The sequence below is a fragment of the Lontra canadensis genome, unplaced genomic scaffold, assembly GCF_010015895.1.
Source record: "Lontra canadensis isolate GAN:19392208 unplaced genomic scaffold, GSC_riverotter_1.0 scaffold17, whole genome shotgun sequence".
Classification (NCBI taxonomy): domain Eukaryota; kingdom Metazoa; phylum Chordata; class Mammalia; order Carnivora; family Mustelidae; genus Lontra; species Lontra canadensis.
The window spans coordinates 13,975,276-13,993,934 of NW_022631011.1; the positions used below are offsets into that span (position 1 = coordinate 13,975,276).

Sequence of the window (18,659 nt, forward strand, 5' to 3'; positions counted from 1 at the left end):
TTCCCTGCGTTGAGACATGTTGAATTTGGGGCTGATGAGACTCACAAGTATAAATATCCAGTAGACTCCTAGACATATGTCTCTGGAGGTTAAAAGAAATTTAGATGACATCAGATGTATTTATTAAATATTTATACAGCCATTTGCAGGAGAAAAATCCAACTGTTTAACGTTGCTGATCTTTAGAGAAATGCAGATTACAGGCAAGAGATGCTTTTTTAGTACCCACTGAATTGTCTAACTTAAAGCGTACTCACTGCAGGGGACATCTGGGTGGCGCAGTCATTAAGCATCTGACTCTTGCTTTCACCTCAGCTCATGATCTCAGGGTCATGAGATCAGGCCCCGCATCAGGCACCTAGCTCAGAGAGGAGACTCCAAAGTTTCTCTCTCCCTCTCCCTTTGCCCCTCCCCGCACTCACTTGTGTGTTCTCTCTCTCTCTCTCTCTCTCAAATAAATAAATAAATCTTTAAGAAAAAAAAAAAAGGAATACTTGCTTCTGGCAAGACTGTGGTCGAACTAAGATGCACATGGTAGAAATACAAATTGTTTTAGTTATTTTGGAAAGTGGGATAGCCTGGCATGTTCAACACAAAGAATTGTGCGGCACCCTTTGCTTTAGTAATCCAGTGCTAGAAACTTTATCTCACAAAAGCAAGCCAAAAAAGAGGAAAGAAAATCTCTGTGCATCTTGAGAACAGGAAAGGGAGCTGAGGGTTGCTAGATGGTTAATTGTGCTAAATACTGAAAATCCTCGCTGTCGATCCTTGTGGCAACCCTTTGAAGTGTCCCCACGTTGTGGGTGAGGAAACAAAGCTCAGACGGATTAACCATGTGTCAGTGGCCGAGTTGGCACTTACGTCAGTCTTACCCTAACTCAGACTCATTGTGTAAGAACAGAAAAATAGTTAAATCCATTATGAAATGGGATGCAAACATTCTAAGTAAGTGTAGTCATGTTGGGGGAATGTCGGAAAATGTAGAGAGGAATGGAGATGAAACTGGAGATACACCATAATTACTACAAGTTTGTACAAGGACTGAGTAGAGTAGAGACATATGAAAGTTTGATTTGTTCTCATGGCAGAATCTGTTAAAGTGGTACTGATAATTGCTATCATTTCTTAAAATTTTTAAGAATTCTATTGTTTTTTGTGAAAAGGGTATAATCTAACATTTTATACTATATTTTCAAATGTTTTATTCATACTCCTCCCTATCTCTAAAGGTATATGACCTGTCGTATCTAGATATGTTCACTACATTGTCCTCATCGCCTTCCCCTTAACTTCTGAAAACTCTCCCTTTGGAGTCCCATCACCAGCGAAATCCCTATGTCCTTAAGGTGTTCTCTGACATTACTTTTATCTTGTTGAACCCTAGCCTGGGTATGCCCTGAAAACACCACTTCCCTGAAGCCCTCTCAGGTGGCAGCTCCATTTTTTGCCCCAAAGTTGAGGAGCTGGGTTCTTCATTGCTCCCTTGACCATTCCACTTCTCCCCTCCCTAGAAACTCTCAGCTTTCATCTCCTGTCCTCAGACTCTCACCCGTGATCCCATCGTTGCTCCTGTCATCTACCACATGTAGGATCCCCTCCTCGTTTCTCCATAATTCTCACTCCTGGCTCACTGCCTCTCTCCACCATTCCTTCTCTCCTCATTCTTGGGGATTTCAGTGCATACACATATGATCCTTCTAGTACCCCTGGCCTCTTAGATCCTTTAGCTTCTTGTCACCTCAACCTTTACCGCCCATAGTTGCCCCCTAGACTGTGTCATCACCGACCACGGCATGCTTCCATTGTCTCAAAGTGCATGCCTGCCCCTCTGACCACTCCTCTGCCTGGCTCTTGAGCTGCCTCCCTCCAGAAATCCTGCTGCATCAGAACCCACTATCCATTGATTCCATTACTTTCCACCCTCATTCCTCCCTCCCAAGATGTTGCATCCAGCGCAGGTGCCACAGACAGTGATTCTGCTTTCCCTTGCATACATCCGGGCTCCTCTGTCCTTCCTTCACGTCTTGTCCTCACTTGGCAGTTTCACAGTGCTGGCTGGATCCAAATCTCTGTCTGCTCTGTGCCAGCCCCTCTGCGTCACCCATTGGCTGGAGGAAAACATACAACTCTACTCTTCGGTTTCACTTCTAATTCATGACTGTGAACCTCAGGTGCAAACTTAGCTGTCCGGCAGTCATGATGTGTCCTTCACTCTCAGTGGACTTTTCTGTGGTCTCCTCTTTTCTCAGCCCTCCCACAGCTCATCGCTTGACCTTATGCTCAACAGATGCCTTTCTTATAGGGAGCTTCTGCCAGCTCCCACTGAGCTCTCACAGGTGACCTCCTGCTGAGGGCCAGCCCTTCCACTCCCGTGTCCCCTCTGCCTATTCAGGGACATGCTCCGAAGAATTCCATCCTCATAGTCTTGTCCCTCCCTTGGTCATTCCCATCAGCATCCACTATATTAAGGAAACCAAGAACGCGCCCTCGATCCTATCCCATGTGCTCCCTTCAGCTACCACGCCATGTCTCTTCTCCCCTTCACAGCCAAACTCCCAAAGGTCACCTGCTGTCCATTCCTGTTACTCCCACTTCTCCCTTCTCAGCCTCCATTAAATCCAGCTCAGGCAGGCTTGACCTCAACCGTTCCACTGCTTAAGTGAAGTTGCTAAACCTGACAGTTGTCAGGCCTCATCTCTCTCGCTCCTTAAAGTGCTCAAATCTCTGGCTTCTAGAATGCACCCCTTCTGGATTTGCTTCTCACTCCCCCCGCCAGTCCTTCTTAGTCTCCTGGGACTCAAGCCTTAGACCTCTTCTCTGTCTGCACTTAAGCCCATGCCCATCATCACCAAGTGCCGTGGCTTTGAAGATCATGTGTTCTGATGACTCCTAGACTCTCTCAGCCAGACTTCTCTCTGAGCTCCACACGTTTATGTTCATCTACGAGCTTTGTTTGCCTGCCTAGCAGATGTCTCAGACTGAACTCCGGATCCTACCCCCCACCCTTCCAAACCTGCTTCCTTCAACTGCTCAGGCCAAATTCATCACAGGTTCTCACCTTTTCCAGACCCCTGCCATCTCACAGCTGGACAATTGCAGGACTGCCTCGCTGCTCTCTGCCTCTACACCTTGTACCTCCACAGTGTGTTCTCAAAACAGCAGCCAGAGTGGTCCTTCTCTAACATTGGTTAGATCACTTCCTTGTGCATCCCCCCAGCACCTCTCCATCCCACTCAGATAGAGCTACAAGTCTTCAAAGCTGTACGTAATCTGAACACCTGTTATTTTTCAGACTTTATTTCTCTTCCCTCTAACCTTCTACTCAGCCCACTCCAGCCATACTGGTAGCATGCCAAGCAGGCAGCCACCCACCCATCCACCAGCAGCTCTTTGCCTAGACTTTTGGCTGATTAGAATTCATAGAACACACCTCCCAGTGATGTCACAGCTCACCTTCTCAGCCATACCTACTCTGTCCCCCTCGCCCAGCCCTATTAACAACATTTCTCACCCCCGACCTATTACGTACCCTAGTCACTTATCCTATTTACTATTGTCTCCTGCTACAATGTAAGATTCAGAAGGATAGAGATTTTTATCTGGCCTATTTATTGACTTCTCTCCAGCATCTAGGATAATGCCTCCACCTAACAGATGGTGAAAAAAAGTCCTGAGAATATGAATGAAAGTTTATTTCCGCCCAATGCCCCATAGACGCATGCTGAGAGATTTGCCTCATTATAGCTTTTAATTCCTTTTCAAGTTTCTCAAGTGTTAGATTGTAAGCAGCCTTCAGAAAATGACTACCAAGAAACACTGTCTTTGGCTTGAGTACATACGGTCTTTTATCCTAAGCTGTGAACGACTCCTCTAGAACGGAGCAGAAGTGTCATCAATATTGAAAGTATATAAACAGCCATAGATGCTTGAAATTTTTAGGAATATGTTCAAAGGTCTTCACAAATCCCCCAAATTATGGATACTGTGATGGTATATTCTTCTCTCATGAATTTCCCACAGAACAATACAAAGGAATAAGAGGAAGCCACATGTGGTTCCAGATGCCACCTGGCTCGTGGCCAGGCTCACTCATCAGAAGGAGGCTCAGCCCGTGGCCCAGCATCGCTCTGCTCAGGCTTTTCATGCTTGTGCAGCAGCAACACCCCACATTACAGCCGCTCACGAGCTTTCGGTGTTGCCCGCATATTGTTGAAACCAAGGATATCAATTCTGTGAGAGCCAAAGGTCCACTGTACTATTTTATCCTACCTGTAAGAGTTTTAAATACTCGTTTTTTAAACAGTGAGCTCCCCCAGGCCACTCGGCCTTCGTTTCAGAAGATCACCTGTGTGGGTGTTAATTACAGCTAAATGCCAAGGTGATTCCTGTGAAAAACAAAATGAGCAATCATTTGTAACCGAGTAGGTTTTCGCTTTGAGACCAAATTACAGACAGGCATCCATTCCGTTTGATTTTGGTCATCGGGTAACAAACTCTTGGTGTGAACAAAAAATGAAAAAGAAACAGTTCATGATTGTTTTCCATCTGTAAGCTGATTCTTCGATACATATTCTCGTTGAAGAAAACCTTCTGCCATGGTAACTTTTCCCCCCAATGATAATGATCAGAAGCCTTTGACAAAGAAGAGTGGGAGTAAAGGAAAGGGGGATGCTGTCGCCACGGTGACAGCTGTCCAGCGTAAACATCTCACATCTCTTCCGTTTATCGTGTGTTTTAGGGCAATTCAAGCTGCTGGAACAAGACCGAGATATAAAGGAGCCAGTGCAATATTTCAACAGTGTGGAGGAGGTGGCTAAAGCATTTCCTGAACGCGTGTACGTCATGGAGGAAATCACATTCAACGTGAAGGTAGTTCTAGAAGAACCAAATATTTATCCTCACTGAAATAATTTAACTTTGAGGTCATTACGTGCACAGTGTGTTCCCCCCTGTGCCTCGTAGGAGAGTTCCATCCTCCTCACGGATTCGTGTCAGTGGCCAAAACGGATCTTTTTAAGAACCGCGTGAGCTCTAGCTGACCTGATTCTCCAACAGGTTACGATGTTAACATTATCTCTGGCTTGAACAACTGTCAAGGCAGATCAAAAGATTTCTCTTTCTGTCTTTTTTTTTTTTTTTTAATTTGGACTTTATTCTCCAACGTGTAATGGTTGTTTGACCGGCTCTTCTGTGAAGCTGGATGCTCCACTTGTGGGAGCAAGCAAAATGCGTATGACACGACTAATACCAAACACTTAAAGAAAAAGAGAGAAGGTTCGAGAGTACGCCCCGACGTCCACTCATATTCGTTCCATTCTTTGCAGACTGTCTCTGTCGGTACACACAGGGAAGATTGATGTGTAGAGTGTGGCCTCGTAGGTATTTATTGATCTTTGTCCCTCGGAGAAAAGCTAAATAGTGTTTACTGTGCTGTGTTCATTTTGCATTCTTAAAGGGACAGTTCTGTCCCTGGCTACAGAGTGAGCGAGTTCCTTTGACTAGACTCGCTGTTGAAGAGGGAGTAACCAGGGAAGCAGTATCACTGAGGCCCAACCTTTTTGCCTGTGAATCCATTGTTTTCTCCAGCAACACCCACAGTTATGCTACAACAGTCTCGAAAGTATTCACATTGAAACCATTAACCTCCTTTCAGCAGGAAGTCCAACTAAGTCACATTCTCTAAACATTTCAATATTTTGGGGGCAAGATGCCTATTTGTTAGAAATCCGCTCTATGTGAAAAACAGACTGTGGGGTATCTTGGTCCAAGAACGCAGCAGTGTCTTTGTGGATGAGTCACTCCACCCACACGCCTCAGGAAAGGGGGAAACATGCCCAAGACGGCCTCCTTACTGGAGCAGTGGTTCTGCCCATTTGATCGGCCAAGCCAAGTCTTCCTTCCAGTTCTAAAATAGAGCGGATATCGTCTACTTTATTTGATTTTATGAGTAAAATGGGTCAGTTTTGTGTCCTGTCAAATTCTTCACTAGCTAAATTACACTTGTACTCAAAAACATTTATAACTTTTAAGCCCTTCAGTGACTTAGGCTGTGAGTCCTCAAGGCAACTTGAACTTACCTTGAGGATTTGTGAAAACATGTTCATTTTTAAATGTACCAAGAGTCGTTGGTCAGAAGCTAATCAAATCCTGTTTGATTCTTGTCTTGATATGATTGAAATCTTTCCTTAAAGCTTCTATTTTAAATTTCCTAAATGGGAAAAAAAATTGTTTGGAAAGTCCATACTTCTTCTTAAAAACTGTTTTCTTGAAAACCTTGCATTTGCTGGTGAATCATGAGAAAGTAATCATAAAAATTTTTTGATTTTTTTAAGATTTTGTCAAGTATTAAAATTTAAGTCTTTTGTGGTATATTGTACTTGTGAAAGATTTTTTTTAAATGCCTCTAGCAGCTGTTTTGTGTGTGTGTGAATTTGCATGAACATCAGCAGTGATTGGAACAATAATACTGAAATCAATAAGTTTTGATGGGCTTTTTTTCTTTAATTTTTTTTCAGTGTTCCAGGATTCATTGTTTATACCACGATTGACTTTATTTATTCAAGCATACATAATAGAGATGCCATTTAAAAAAATTCAGCACAGCAATGTGATGTATTTAACACTACCGACCTGTACACTTTAAAATGGTTAAGATGATAAATTTTATGTTATGTATATATTACCACAATTTTTCTAAAAAAGCCAAAAAAAAGTTTAAAGGCACAGACAAATGGGTATGTATGGGTTACAAAGTTTACAGCATCCATAGAGCAGTCTGGACTTGGGTTGAGTTCCTGTGCTATGCATACATAAATATTTACTTCTTCTTGTCTATTACTTATAAAGTTTTAAGATGCTATCACATCTATCTGGCATTAATCATTTAAGACATCGTTCGATTATATTCAAAGAAGAATTGATCAAGGAACCTCAGGAAATTTACACAAAGAAATACACAAAAATCTGTGCCTAGTGAATAAACACCCAAGTAAATAAATAACCAGGGAGGTTATTTATATAAATAAGTAAATAAAAGTAAATACAAGTAAATAAAAATAAAATAAAACAAGTAAATAAAAAGTAAATAAAATATAATAAAATAATAATAAATAATAAAATAATAATAAAAACAAGTAAATACAAGTAAATACAAGTAAATAAAAAACCAGGGAGGTTTATGGCAAAGATGTCTGGGTACTACCTGACCACCCTCCACCAAACACAGTGTTGGTCATGGTTTATAAGAATTGATCGTAATGTGCATGTGTGCAGTGCTTAATGGGAGAGCTAAGTGGTGTACTTGGTTACTGCTTTGCCTGGAGAGGGAGAAAAAGAATAAGAAACAGTACAGCAGGGATGCCTGGCTGGCTCAGTTGGTAGAACATGGGACAGTTCAAGGCCTGTACTGGGCATAGAGCTTACTTAAAAAAACACAACAATACCCCATTCTCATAAATATAGCTATTATAAATAGTATTAAATATTATATAAATATAGATATTATCTAGAAAGCAGTTTTTTAAGTGATAGCAGAATTCACATCTCCTTTCAAAACTTCACCCTCTACTCTCTGTTTCAAATAGAGAGAGCATAAATTAGACCAAGAGGATAAAAAACTAAATGACTTGCAGCTAAGAATTGGCAGCTAACAGGCATCTTAGGAGTCAAAAGGCACAATTATTATTTGAAATAAGGAAATATATATATGAAGTCATACATACTTATAATAACAAATAGAAATGAAATGTAGTAATGGGGTGGAGTAGAACAGAGGTGTTGAAAGATTGGGATCTCTATAGTGATTGTTACTTTCAAGAGTGTAGCAGAATTGTATCTAAAATTTAATGGATGGGATTAATACTATTCACCAATTTATTTAAAATTAAGTCATTCCTGGGGCACCTGGCTGGCTGAGTTGGTGGAGTGTGTGACTCTTGATGGGGTCATGAGTTCGAGCCCCATGTTAGGTGAAAAGATTACATTTTAAAAAATTAAAAATAAGCCATTCCTTTTATCTTGAAGTTAAATGTCTTTAAGAGGCCTTGATGTGTTTGAAATTATCTGCCTGATTGGCCCATCATTGATTAACTTGCATGAAGTGAATTAATATATGTTAAATGTTTAATTCTTCAACCAGCAAATACATTTTAAGCACCTCCTGTATATCTAGCCACTGGGAATAAATAGTGAATATGCAAACCCTGGAGGTTGTGTCCATTGAAGTGGCAGACAATAAATATACAGGTACAAATACTACCTCCAAATAAAGAGATCAAGGAGACAGTTGGGTGTACAAGTTTGGAGCTTGGGGCAAGGGACGGGCTTATATGTTTGGGGCTCATCAGCTCCTAGATGGCATTTGAAGTCACAGAGCTAGTTGAGTTCATATACATCTGTGGTTCTCAGTCAGGGGTGATTTTTTTTTCCTCCCAGGAACACTTGACAATGTCAGGTTACCATTTTGATTGCTACAGCTTGGAGAAGGGTCAGTGCTACCGGCTTCTAGCCGGTAGCGGACAAAGATGCTGCTGAAAGCCCTGTAGTACACAGGACAGCCCCGCATCAAAGAATGATCTGGCCGAAAATGTCAGTAGTGCCAAAGCTGAGAAACTCTGACCTGGACACTTAGATAAAGAAGAGAGGAGACCAAGGACTGAGCCCTGGAACACCCCAGCATTGCGGTCCAAGAGAGATTACAGGCAGTAACAGTGAGATAGAAAGATGATGGAGCATGTGGATAGATGTTCCAGAAGCCAAATGGCTTTAAAAAGTGTTTCAAAGAGGAATGGACAACAGTGTCAAAGCTACTTACTGATTAAAATAGAGGAGGACTGGAAACTGGCCATAAAGTTCAGCAGGAAGCCTTGTTAGCCTTGACAGGAAGAAAATAATAATCAGCTCAGAGACCTAGAAAGTTAAGTTTACCAGGGAAGTATAATAGGATGTTCGCTGAGTTTTGTCAAGGTATGCATTTCAAGTGAGATTACTCAGCACCAGTTTTTTTTTCTTCCAGCCATCTTTGGCTTCCTGGATGGAGATACAGAGTAAACAGAGCCTTAGGTTTAATTGGAGCTGGGACTCCATTGGGTAAGTGTAACAGAAGTGAGCAAAGGTGTGGACGGAGTGTGCCCTAGAGTGACAGGTAGTGATGAGCCGTAGACTCCTCACTGAATGAAGAAGTGTGAATACAAGAATTGTAACCCCCGTGAAAACTAGAGATCTTAATGGGGTTAAGGAACTTCTGAAGTGGTGAAGAAAGTGATGTGCAAATTGGAGTGGCAGTAGCACATAAAATGCTTGAAATTGAACTTTAGGCAGTAATACAGGAAATGACAGGAGTAGCTTTTTTTTTTTTTTTTTTTTTTTTTTTCTCAAATCTAAATATGTCCCGGGCACCTGGCTGGCTGGCTCTGTCGGGGGCAAGTGCAACTCTCGATCTCGGGGTTGTGAGTTTGAGCCCCATGTTGGGTGTAGAGATTACTTAAATAAATAAACTTAAAAACATAAAAAATAGATGAAAACAAGTCTAAGTATGTCCATTTGAGTGGGCAGCTAGGGTGGTAGGAACAGAAAATGGGAGATGAGATGGTCAAGGAAATGAAAGAATGTGTGGACAGGTAGCCTCTTGCTCATCATTTGTGTGCATTAGCTCCAGTCCCTCCTAAGCCAGTGGCATTCGATATTTTTAAGACAGCAATCACCTGCCTCTTTCACATTGTCTCCTTTATCCATCCAGTTTTTGGTTTCCATGGTGATAGTTCTTTTTTTTTTTTTAACTGCTTACTGCATTTTTTTTCTTTTTAAAGATTTATTTATTTATTTGGGGGAGAGAGAGAGAGCATGTGAGCAGGGAGGGGGAAGGGCAGAGGGAGAAAGAGAGAATTTCAAGCAGACTCTCCGCTGGGCATGGGGCCCCACACGGGGCCTGATCTCACAACCCTGCAATCGCAGCCTGAGCTGAAATCAAAGGTGGGACACCCGACCAGCTGAAATCAAAAGTGGATGATGTGGTGGTTGAAATCACCCAACCACCCACGTACATTTGTTTTTAACTATAACAGGCATTTTCTTTCTTAATGATTTGTTTTAATTTTTCATCAGCCATCACTATCATCACGTTTACTTCCAGAGTCAGAAGCTGTCCTGTGTCAGTTGGCTAACCCCAACCTCATTTCTCTACCTTTTAATAAGAAAAATATAGTCACACAAATAGTTTTCAATCATGTGCCTTCTTTAAACAAGCTCCCGTGATCTAAAGAGCATATTGGACTGTGTAGTATAGCTCAGACTCTGAATTACGAGCTGAGTCCACACCCCAAGTCCAGGCATTGGGCTGTGACCACAGAAAGGTCACATGGCCCCTTGAGTCTAGGGGTCATCACCTGCAAAACAGGGATGATTGTATCCTCCTCAGAGACTTTTCATGAAAATTAAATGAAATAATGCACTACTGCACTTTGCAAGTGCCTAGTATAGGAGTTGGCAAACTATACCCTTGGGTAAGGCACTGTTTTGCAAATAAAGTTTTATTGGGACACAGCCACCCCATGCATAGGGGTGTGCCGTGTCGGTGGCTGCTTCACAATACAATAGTAGGATTAGTCGTTGCAACAGAGATCATACGGCACACAAGCCTAAAATTATTACTGTCTGGCCCTGTAAGAAAAAGTTTGCCAACCTCTGATTCAGAACATAAAATCATACTAAATTAAGTTTCACATAAAAAAAAAAATTCCCACCACAGATTATTTCACTTACACTTTATTTCGTTCTTTGTACCCTGGACTTGATATTAAACACTCGGTACCTAGTAACTGTTGTTGTTGCTGTTTCAAAATACCCCTTCACCTCAGATACTTTTTTGGAAACTTATTATACTGGCACCCAGTGAATTATTTCAAACGTCTTCTAGCCTTTTGAACTAAGCCCAATAATAGTGAGAAATTTTCCCACACATCTACTTTCTGCCACCAAAATAATGACTAACAAATTATGCCCTGGTTTCACTTCTGTCCATCCTGAGACATAAGCAGAGGGAAGAAAAGATAGCCTTCAATTTCGCATTGGGTAACCTGCCATCCTTGGTAAGCACATAAGAGGCCTTCTGACTTCACGGCTCTCATCCAAAAGCTTTCTACATTAAAATTAGTGCTCTTGAGTGAGAGAGAGTTCAAATACCCTGATCTTGATGCTATAATGTTGCTATTTTCATTCCAGCTAGTGAGGTCCAAGGTTTCAGCTGTTCCAGCATAGATTTTCCCCAGTGGCAAAATAACAAGTTTGCATTGTCTCAACTGGGGAAATGCCTCACAGGGGAATAGTGAGATTTCAGGCAGACCGGGAGTGTAGTCACTGCTTCTGTGGGCACAGACCTCTCCAGAACCATTACATTGTGGTCTGGGGCAAGAGCTGAGCCGACATTCCTGTCACCTGCATATCAGCTCGTGATTACTGGGTTTGGCACCTGTTTTTGGCAGGGGTGGCAGTGTCTAGCAGCAGAGCTATCCCAGTGGGAGAAGGATTGCAGTGTTGTCTTTTTTTAATAGGAAAAAAAAAAAATCCTGTAAGATTCAGAGAACTTGAATGATAACTGAGCTGCTCGATACTGAGAAACATGACCGAGAGTAGAATGAAATATTATAAATAATCCAGCAAAACTAAGGAAGTTTATAGACAAGAGTTTTTATAATCATCTCATTTTAGATCTGGAAAGGCCCTTAGACACCGCTGAGCCCTACTCCTCCTTTTGACAAATAGGAAAACTAAGAAACAGATGTTAGCTGACTTCATTGATTCACACAAAGCCACAGAACTATTTAGCAGCAAAAGCTGGGTGCCCTGATTCAATTGGTCATCTTTGCGCTCCCTTGAATGCTGTTTGTGGATTGAGCTAAGGCTCATGATTGTGATCGGAATATCCTTTCACAGTGACACTGTAGCTTGTACAGTTAATTCATTTTCTTATCTAAAAATCTAAATAAATGTGTCCTGTATTTATTACACAGCCAAATTCTTCTGTCTTTTGTACTTTGGAAACAGCTACGGTCTCACACACACAACTTGGCAGATTTTATGAATGTTCTACATATAGATTTTTAGATCTTTCCTGATGCCAGTACTTAAAAAAGAAAATCCTACCAGTAAACTTACTATCAACATCAGTGCAGCATATGTCAAAATGAACCCTTTTAAAAACAACAAAAATACCCCTGTAAAGTATGAACCCAGAATTTTTTAAGTATGAACCAGTATTGTCATAGAAACTGGGCTACATACTGTTGGCCCCTTGCCTTGTTGCTTGAAGCAGTGCTAAAGGTGGCAACACAGCACCACGCAATAAATAAGCAAGAGTTCTAAGTTGAAGGTGAATGGTTTGTGCAACTTGATGCTGAACTTGGGATTTTTTTCCAGGGTTTCCAAGTTACTGAGAATCAGCTGCCCCCCCCACGCCCCAAGTCACAGATTAGAGGCAGTTCATGTGCCTTTTATCTTAACATGTTAGTTACCCCTTTTAAAGTTGCCATCTGAAAAAGATGAAGAAATACAGCTCTTCCTCTTCCGCCAACTCGTTAGACTATATCTTATTTCCATGTATAAAGTAGTTAACAAATCAAACACATATCCTGCTACTTTCTTTACTCCTTTTAACAGAACAGCTACACACAAGGCCTTGAGAATACATTAATGGAGAGGTTTGGGGCTGTTTGTGATTCTACTCTAGTCATAATTATTTTATTCTCGGACATCTTTTTGATCATTTTGTCTTTTAGGCAAAAACAGCTTGCTATGTAGACTTTGTTCTGTGTCTGTCAGCCGTCCTGTAGTCGTCCTGTAAAGTAATACAAAACAGTGGTGCTGAAGCATTAGTGTTCTTTGAGGAATTGTGTGTGTGTGTGTGTGTGTGTGTGTGTGTGGTTTTAAGAGTGTAGTTCAGGTATAACCACCATTCCTAGTTTAAAATACCATTCCTAATGTTTGTCATGACAGTTCAGAAAAAGCATCTCCTCCACATGTTTTAAGATTATAATAGAGAGGTGGGTTTTTCTTATGAGGTTTCAAAATGAATAGGAATCATTTGCTCTGTTATTTTCTACCTCCTTTCTGGCACCTTTAGAGCACGAGTAATTTTAGTTAGCCAGCCTTTGGGGGAGCTGTGAATTTTATCAAAAGTTCTGTCCAAAGAACTATAATTTCATTTCAGTTTCCTGAAATGTGTAATACTTTTCTTCCATCTTAACAAGAAGTATTTGAACAAAAGTTAAACTTCTCTCCATCTCCTGAGATGTGTTGTGACTTTAGTCTTTATATGGAGAGAACTTACGCTGAGAATTGGGTGTTTTATGGTCTCATTCAAATTGTTTGTCGCCTCTTACATTAGTTAGAATAGCTGCCTTAATTAACCATGCCTGTTTCCAGTTTTAATATTCACTTTTGTTATGCTGTGGGCTGGTAACCAGGTTGGATGGAATTTTGATTGTAGGGGAGGAAGTGTGCTAAGTTATGGCCCTTAAAGGCTTTCCTATAAGCCCTAACATCAACATCACATCTTTTTGCCTGCTCAGGGGCCTTTAGCTCCACTGCCTTGTTCTTGGCTGTATTCCAGAGAGATCAGAAATTATTGATTACTGTGTAACCTGAATTTTGTCAGATGTAAGAACAAATTTCTTAAATGAAGATTGAATGGATTTGGAGATAGCCAACTTGTATTTTTACTTTCCAGTTGTTTAAAATTGCATGTTTTCTTTACTATGAGTCATGTCACTTATTTTCAGAATTCGCTCAGAATGACAAATTGGATACAGTTGTGAAGGTTAATTATTTCAGTGTTTGAAGATAGTCCCGTGGGCCAGTGAGTTTTGTTTTGGTTAGTGTTTTTTTGTTTTTTGGTAGCACGGGGGGTGTCATCTGAGGTTTTGAGACCTTGTCTGAAAAACGAACCTTCTTGCTTGAAGCAGTACTTGAAGCCCTCTGCTGTACTGTCACAGATTAAATCACTGCCATTGTACTTGTCATCTTTGCCCTGTTTCCTGTTGAAAAAAAAAAAAAGAGAGAGATACTCAGGATTGACAAGTAACTCTTCATGTCCCTTTGTGTCTCAGGTTCTGCCATTTTCCCAAAGGAAAGAATTAGAAAAATTGAACTTTTGGGGGAAATGATCTAATATTAATCAAATATTAGCTGTTTAATCTAGCCGTCAGATCAGTCCTGATTTTTTTTTCCCAAGGATTGCAGTTTTAAACTCTATTGCATGTTTGATCTTTAGAACAACTGTTCTTAGAAAACAGATTATCTGTTGCCAGAAACATCTGCGGGTGTGGGTGTGTGTAAAATTTTCTATCAGTGTTTTAAAATGTTGCTTGACCATGGGGTATTATTAATTCTGAATGGTATTACGAACAGTAAAACCCTGATAGTTTCCTGGATTAGACCTATTAGAGTTGTTTAGATAACACACTTTGAATTACTTCCTCTCAGGAAACATTGAAACTGGAAATGTTAACCAGGCACGCATACCAAAGCACTTAGACAGAATGCATTGTTTTTTTTTGCTATTAAAAAAATAGAAAAGGAAAGAAATTATGCAAATAAATCACATCTGTGGAAACCAGAGGAGACTGCTGGGCTCAACTGCCAAAGGAAGAGCATTTATTTATCGGATTCTTCGTCTGTCGCTGACAGTGACCACAGGATCTGTCGGGACGTTAGTCTCGTAATTTATGCAGAGCTAATTGCTAGCTTTAATGATGACATCACGTTTGGGAGCGTGGAATTACAGATTGTCCTCACATATGTTAGGCATTTTTATGTATGGGAGTAGGAGTAACTTCCGTTACAAGTAGACACATACACAACAACACAGACAAAACCGTTGAATGTGCCCAGAGAGTGACATATAGCAAGGACAATTTTGATCTTTTTCATCTGTGCACGTAGTGGCTGATGGGTGTCTCCTGAGCAGCCTAGACGTTCGCTTTCAGCTCGTCTGGTATGTGGTACTCACAAGCCCATATGATTTCTTCATTTTATAAGGTGTGTTTCTAAAGGTAAATTAGGAAAAAATACATTAAGGATTGATTTAAAGAGCCGGGAAGAAACATATGTTCTGTTGTTGCTTCACATTTGAGAAGCGCTGTTGGCTCCTTGTGTGTTAACTGGAAATAGTTTGTTGTATGAGTGAGTGTGTGTGTGTGTTTCTCAAGTCTCCTGAGAACCCTTTCTCTCAACATCTCTGTCTCCATCCTGATCCAAATGGATGAATTGCCAAGTTTTTTACAAAGTTTCACCAGAAGGGAAGTACAGCAGTGCAGCTGAGTGTTTTGGAGGCTAGTCTATCTTAAAATGGTATATTTTTTTGAATCATTTCAATATGTTCACTTCCTCTGGGATATAACTGTAAGGATATTTCAGGCCCTCTTCTGACATTAAGTTTTATTCTGGGATAACACACTGAATAAAAACCTGAGCAATTCTTCAGTATAGAAGAAAGGATAATGCTTAAAGTAGTGATTTGAGCTTGAAAACAGTAGTGGGTAGAAATAGAAACCAACATGAAAATACGGAGATGTGAAAGGCAATGAGAAACATTTATTAAGAATTCAAATGTTGGGGCACCTTGGTGGCTTAGTTAAGTATCCAACTCTTGATCTCAGCTCAGGTCTTGATTTCAGGGTTGTAAATTCAAGCCCAGCATGGAACCTACTTAAAAAAAAAAAAAAAAGAATTTTAAATGTTTTGGGGGCACCTGTCTGGCTCAGTTGGTACAGCATGTGACTGTCGATCTCAGGGGACTTGAGTTCAAGCCCCACATTGGGCGTAGAGCTTACTTGGGGGAAAAAAAACTTAAATGTTTTTATCGTTCACAAAAGTAATAACAAGAGTAATGGCCTCCATTATTGAGAGCTTAACACTGTGGGAGGTTATTTACGTACATTGATTAAGCTTGTGAAGTACACAGTCATGTTCTCATTTTATGGAGAGGATGCTGAGGCTCAAAAAAGTGAAATACTTTTTCTGGGGTTACTAATAGTGAAGATAGATTCAAACTTCGCTGGTAATTAAGTTAATAATATTGGCCCAATTAATTTCCAAAGGCCATAGTTCTTTTCATTCATTTATACCTGGGGTCAGCAAACTTTCTATAAAAGGACAAAGAATAAATATGTTAGTTTGTGGGCCATATAGTTACCATCACAGCTACTCAACACTGCCATAAATTATGCATAAATGAATGGACACAGCAGTGTCCTAATAAAACTTTATTTACAAAGGCAGGTGTTGGGTCAGATTTGGACTGTGCGTAATAGTTTGCTGAGCTCTGATCTGTATTGTTACATACATAGCTAGATGCTAGCTGAAAACAAAAGCCTTAGGGATAAACTAAAATTAGAATTAATAGCAAATGAGTCTTTTTAGGATTCATGGTGACCAAAGTCAACAAAATGAAGTAACTGAAACCATGAAGTTACAGGTCCTATAGGAAAAGAAAGTCAGCCCTCATATGGCCAAGTACTATAATTCATCAATGATTCATTAGCTTAAAAACAAACAAACCAACCCTAAACTATATTCTTTAAAACTGTCAAGGTCATAAAAAACAAGGAAAGACCAAGAAACTCACAAAATCAAGGACTGGATGTGGTGTCATATCCTGGTTTGATCCTGAAAGAGAAAAAGGACATTAGTGGAAAAAAATAATGAAACCCAAATAAAGCTTTGTGGTTAAGTTAGTCATCTTGTATTAGTGTTAATTTCTTGGTTTTGATAATGTGCCATGGTTGTATAGAATGTTAACAGGAGAAGCTAGACAAAGGTATAAAGCTTTGCAACTTTTCTGCAAATCTGGAATTGTTGCAAATAAAAAGTTAAATTGTGTTTATTTATTATTAATTTATTTATTTAGATTCCTAAACGTAACTCCAATGTAGGAGCCCAAGCGAATACTGAGTCTGAAAGTAAACACAGTTAAGTGTGGTCTTATTAAAAATAATACTCATAACACTTACTCTGAATCACCTAAAATGGACTTTAAACCTCATGGGCCTGAACTGCCATTAAAATAATATAGTGCTGCCATTTAGGTACTGATAATGCCTTGCTACAGTTGTCACTGTAGAGACAACAGAACTGTTTGTTTTTTATAGCACTAATGTGGATTGACAAATTGCTTGTTCCAAAGTTTAAAATTATATAGAGATGACCTAGAATAGTGCGTGAGAAATTATTTACAAAGACTGCCACCTTCAAGTCTTCTAAACACATACTGATGATTACTGCTCAGTAAACAACATGAACATGGCCAATCACTTTACCCAGATGGTTTTTCATTAACATAAAAGAAAAACAATCTCAGCCTTAAAGTAAGCCTGGTACTAAAACTGATAAAGATAACATAATAAAATGATAGACTAACTTCACCTGTGACTAAGATACATAAGTCATAGATCAAATAGTATCAAAGAGTCATGCAATACACTTTTTTTTTTAAAGATTTTATTTATTTATTTGACAGAGAGAGATCACAAGTAGTCTAAGAGAGAGGAGGAAGCAGGCTCCATGCTGAGCAGAGAGCCCGATGCGGGGCTCGATCCCAGGATCCTGGGATCATGACCCGAGCTGAAGTCAGAGGCTCTAACCCACTGAGCCACCCAGGCACCCCCATGCAATACACTTTTAAGTGCACCATGGTCATACACAGATAATTTCAGGCGTGTAGCATTGTTTTACTATTTGGGAATCTACTATTTTAATATAAAATCAGGACATCAAAATTAAAAATAAACATATGACTATCTTATTGGGTGCAGAAATGGCATTTGATTAAAACATTATTTTAGGGCCTCTGGATGGCTCACCTCATTGAACGTCGGACTCTTGGTTTCAGCTCAGGTCATGATCTCAGGGTCGTGGGATCAAGCCACATGTTGGGCTCTTTGCTCAGCCATGGAGTCTGCTTGAGATTACCTCCCCCTCTCTCCCTCTCTCTCTGCTCCTCCCCCCTGCTCGCACACGCATGCACTTTATCTCTAAAATAAATAAGTGAAATCTTTAAGAAATAAAAACATTTTTAAAATTTCTTCGTAGAAACTTTTAGAAAACTAGAATTGGAAACCTACATTACTAACATGATAAAATCCATCCCAAATCAATGAGTTTCTCATGTGATCGGTTTTAATAACAAATAATTCACATTAAATATGGAACACCATTCTCACCACCACACTGTTGTTGGGAAGAAGGGATGAAGACTAAAAAGATGAAGATGAATTTTGCATTGGTTACATAAGATTTAATCACTTAAGAATCCTAAGATTATCACCGGAAAAAACTCTTACAGTGAGGTTACTGGTCATAGAGAATAGCAACAAACCGTATGTATGAACGAACAGCAATGTTCAGGGATTAATAACAAAGGCAAACTTAATTACTAATAAGGGAAATAAAAGATCTCAGTAGATGATGAGAATTACCATGTCCCTATTTAGAAATATTTTGATGTCACTCCTTGCCAAAACAGCAGGTAAAAGTACTTTCAATAAAATTATCAATGGAAACCATAGACACAATGATTATGAAGCTCATCTGGAAAAATAGGCAAAGATATCTAAGATTTTCCTACTGCCATGTTTTAATTTATTTTGAAATAGTTGCAGTCCTAAAAA

General features: G+C 40.0%; 1 protein-coding gene across 2 annotated transcripts in view; it reads left to right on the forward strand.

The window, feature by feature from the left end:
• Window positions 1-18,659, forward strand: part of GAREM1 (GRB2 associated regulator of MAPK1 subtype 1) — a 197,920-nt gene that overhangs the window by 153,324 nt on the left and 25,937 nt on the right. For both annotated transcript variants that reach the window (XM_032859677.1, XM_032859678.1), the window contains exon 3: window positions 4,739-4,869. In XM_032859677.1, coding sequence (XP_032715568.1) covers window positions 4,739-4,869 — 131 coding nt within the window. The remainder of the gene's footprint in view (window positions 1-4,738; window positions 4,870-18,659) is intronic.